Source organism: Pseudophryne corroboree, chromosome 11 (assembly GCF_028390025.1).
Source record: "Pseudophryne corroboree isolate aPseCor3 chromosome 11, aPseCor3.hap2, whole genome shotgun sequence".
Classification (NCBI taxonomy): Eukaryota; Metazoa; Chordata; class Amphibia; order Anura; family Myobatrachidae; genus Pseudophryne; species Pseudophryne corroboree.
The window spans coordinates 286494664-286499309 of NC_086454.1; the positions used below are offsets into that span (position 1 = coordinate 286494664).

At 40.8% G+C, this 4646-nt stretch overlaps 1 protein-coding gene and 1 pseudogene across 1 annotated transcript in view; both read left to right on the plus strand.

Annotated features, from left to right (window-relative positions):
* The window catches only part of CETP (cholesteryl ester transfer protein), a 70828-nt gene extending 70723 nt beyond the window's left edge, over positions 1–105 (plus strand). The window contains exon 16 of the mRNA XM_063944238.1: positions 13–105. Coding sequence (XP_063800308.1) covers positions 13–105 — 93 coding nt within the window. The remainder of the gene's footprint in view (positions 1–12) is intronic.
* Positions 106–3424: 3319 nt separating this feature from the next.
* LOC134971305 (5S ribosomal RNA) lies at positions 3425–3543 on the plus strand (annotated as a pseudogene).
* The last annotated feature ends 1103 nt before the right edge of the window (positions 3544–4646 follow it).

Sequence of the window (4646 nt, forward strand, 5' to 3'; positions counted from 1 at the left end):
CCATATCATCAGAATATCATCGATGTACCTTACCCACATGATGATATTGGATGTGAAAACATCATTGCTGTCCGTGAACACAAATTCGCGTTCCCACCATCCTAAAAATTCTGATGATATGGGAAGGTGATGTACAGATGCTTCTCCTGTTTATAGAACATCTTAATAACAACAACCTCAATATTCGACTTACCCACCAAATCAGTCAGGATGAACTCCCATTTTTGGATGTACTGATCTATAAAGATGTAAACAAAATGCTCTCAACAAAACTATATAGAAAGGAGACATCCTCAAACACTCTGCTACATCAAACTAGCTCCCACTTTCCCCCAACAATTACAAACATACCCAAGGGGGAATATCTCCGTTTAAGAAGGAACTGCTCCAATGATCAAGACTTCGAGGATCAAAGCAAAGAACTTTCGAAGAGATTACGAGAAAGGGGATACAGTAACACTTCAATCAAGAAAGCTAGTAGAAACATCCAGAATATCCAGAGAGAACATCTTATCTTTGAAAAGAAACAAAAACCACAACAAGACAAGAATATCAGGTTTGTAGGGGGTTTCTGCCAAGAGTGGCGTCAGGTAAAACAAGCCATTCAAAAACACTGGGGAATTCTCCATTTGGATCCCATTTTATCTCAAAAACTTGGACCACAAGTATCCATGAGCTGGAGGAGATCGAGAAACTTGAAAGATAGACTGGTGTCTAGCCATTTCCAAACAACACGAGGCAAATTACAACCCACGATCGGCACACATCCATGTGGTCATTGTAAAGCCTGTCAATATATTCTTAAGACTGACAACATTCAGGACCGCTATGGCAAAGACATTAAAATCAGACATTTCATTAACTGCTCAACAGAAGGAGTGATTTATTGCATAGTATGCACATGTGGACAAAGATACGTTGGCATGACGACCAGAGCATTCAAGCAAAGAATTCTGGAACACGTTGGATCTATTCGCAATGCGACAAAAGATCTAGAAAGAATGAAGCAAATCACCTCTGTAGCACGACATTTTGTCTCTAAACATGCAGGCCGGTGGAATGAACTTAAGGTCTGTGGACTTGAGCAAGTTAAACTGGGTATACGAGGAGGAGATTTGACCAATACCCTTTTACGGAAGGAATGTGAGTGGACTTTTAGACTAAACTCACTACATCCCCAAGGACTCAATGAAACCATTAATTATGGCGCCTTTCTTTCAACTTGACCATATTACCATTAAATCATATTACCATTAAATAATAACTAATAACTAGCCTAGTAGGGACCACACTATCACACATCACTATCTCTTTCTCTCATAGCCTCTTTTTATTTATCCTTCAGTCCCCCCCCCCCTTTTTTTCCTCCCCGCCCCCCCCCCCCTTTTTTTCAAACCCCCCCCCTTCTCCTTTTCACCCTCCCCTCTATTTTCCTCCCGTCCTCCCCCTTTCTATTTATACTTTTCACAATCTATTTTTACTATACAACCTGCACAATGCAGGGCACCCCACACCCCCGTTCCTCTCACACACCATTGCATTCAACACTATCATCTCTCACGCCATGTTTCTTTCCCTTTCAACACCTCATTAACATACTCACTCTTCTTCCCCATTAACCATATTTCCAACACCTCACTAACATACACACCCCTTTTCCCTATTAACATCACAAACCCCCCCCCACCCCTTTTCTTTCCCCCAACCCCCCCACAAACCCCCCCCCCCCCCAATCAGCTTTTTTAACACTATCTGTTTTTAACACTACCAATTTGCATTTGCCACATTAATCCTCATACACCCACTTTTTCCTCAAACTCCTAGTTTTTAATTATATTTATTCATATATATTCATATTTTTTACCATTACTAGTTATTATTACTTATTCATATATATATATTTATTTAATTATTTAATTATCTATATTTTTTCATTTATCTATTTTATCCACACCTTAATACTCTTCTTTTTCCCGGCACATATGTGCTTAATTACACAACAATTTTTTCCTCATTCTATTATATTCACCAAATAAATTTCAAATATACTATATTCAGAATTTCCCATCGCATATGTTGCAGGCCATCTATTCACTATTCATATTTATACATGCAGGACATTCCTTGAGCTTTCACTGCAGCTCTTTTCAAACAGCCAGACCCAGAGGTAATCATTGCTACAATTATTAAACTCTGTAGCCAATTACCAATTATCTCAGCAGACTTAAAAACCGGGTCTGCACCTTCAGTGTTCACACTACCCGTGAACAAGCTCGTTGTGAAACGTACGTAGGGGAGGTGGACGTGGTCACGGTGAGCGCGCTCACGTGACCAGCAGACCGGCAGGAGAGGAGACTGGGCAAGCCGCAGATCTTCACAGCTCGTTAACTCGAGCTGAACGCGGCACTGACAGCGGCACACAGCAGTACAGGAGACAGACGACAGAACGGCTCTAAGTATCACTTATAGTTATATCCCGCACTTTCACGTCTCCCGCTCTCCCGCCACGCACTTATGTAATTTAAACAACAGGTGCACTGGTCCTCAAATTTTTTTCGGCAAATTATGCCAGTTATATAAGGTACATCTACAACATATGGAACAATCTGTTTCATAAGTGCTATCAATACACAGCTTATCTTTATTTGTACACTTTTCTCTGTGTCAATTTTGGGCAGACACATTACAAAATAGCTACAAACTGTCATCCACTATAGCTGCAACAATTGGAACATATATGTTGCCACTTATTTATTCCTGCATATTCAGCAGCATAATTCCTTCTTTTTCCCCACAGATATCTTAAATATGAGCACATGAATGATTGTATATACAATTGCCAATGAAGCACAAATTATATTCGGCATGCCATATTTTTGATTAATTTATTGTGGAGATTCAGTGGATACATGTTTTGTGGTTTATTTTGGCAACAAGATTGCCACACAGACAGCATGCGGCGTTTCAGGCTCCAAGGTTCCGTTCAGCCTAAGTGTGGGCAGGAGGGTTTGTGTCTTTTGTAATACATTCCCTATTTATTTATCTGCCAGTCTGTCTGTACAGCTGATAAAGATATTTTTGAATAATTTTCAGCCTTAATGACATTACATTACTTTCATTATTTAATGTTTTTTTGTTGGCGTGTCATCAGTACAACAAGGGTTTTCTTATGCCCTACTACGTGTGAAAAATCCATTGGGATTTATGTTGCATAGCACACACAATCAAAAGCAACATGCAGGCGGCTCAGTTTGGCAAAACCGACTGATCATATGATTTAAACCTTAGTATACCTATATATTTGGAATACAATTCGGTGCAATGATGGTCAAACATATGTCTCTTCTCTAAGAGGCTATCTGCCCATTTCAAGAACCAGGTCTGTGTTGTAGTTGATAGCTGCATACCAGCTGTTCAAACCGAAATCTACTACCACACCACACCGCGCATGCCCAATCTCGTCCGATCTTGGAAGCAATACGGTGTTGGGCCTGGTCAGTACTTAGGTGGTTGACCACTAAGGAATACCTGGTGTTGTAGGTTTTACTTGACGGCAATACTCAGATTATTGCACTAACCTAAAAAACAATACCTGGTGGGCACATTCCTTGATTTTGCCATATTTCATGCCGCACCTTTTTTTGCAATTTTTTGGCCTTATATATATACATGTTTTTACCTATATATTCACAGCGGTAATTCGAAACCAATGATTCACGTTTATTTAATTATATTTTAAACAACAAAACAGGGTGTACTCCGTATTTTACCCATAAATAATTAAAAGTTACGTTTTAAATACCTAATTTATCAAGTATCATCTAACTCTCCATTGTTTCCAAGAGTGAGTGCTCCCAACAAGGGTTTCTTTTTCTTTTTCTCTCTTCTCTTTATTACCAATGTAATAGACCCATGGGAGCACCATCGACAATCACCCTCCTTTTCTCTACCCACAACTTTGACAGTTTAATGGTAGATGGTGATTAATTCCGAAAGTTTTTTCGGTTGGTCGGTTTTCTTGGAAACTTACATTAATTATTTACTCATGCAACATCATTTACTCTTGTGCGGCATCCTTAACCCAATTTTCCTTTTCCAGTCTGGGGCAATGAAGATTGCTCGAACCCTTGTTTTTCTTATGATCCTGAGTACCTTTGGGACCAGCGGAAGTGGAGGGAAGACATACACTGACGGGAAAACCCACTGGGTTACTAGAGCATCCACTGCTACTGCTTGAGGGTCTCTCGACCTGGAACAGTATCTCTGAAGCTTCTTGTTGAGGCGAGATGCCATCATGTCTACTTGAGGAACTCCCCAAAGACTTGTCACCTCTGCAAAGACTTCTTGGTGGAGGCCCCACTCTCCTGGATGGAGATCATGTCTGCTGATGAAGTCTGCTTCCCAGTTGTCTACTCCCGGAATGAATATTGCCGACAGAGTTGTAGATGTTTTTCTGCCCAGCGGAGGATTTTTGTCGCCTCTGCCATTGCCGCTCTGCTTTTCGTTCCGCCCTGCCTGTTTATGTACGCGACTGCTGTTACATTGTCTGCCTGGATCTGCACGGGACGGTCTTGAAGAAGATGTACCGCTTGTTGAAGGCCGTTGTAAATGGCTCTCAGCTCCAGCACGTTTATGTGAAGGCAGGC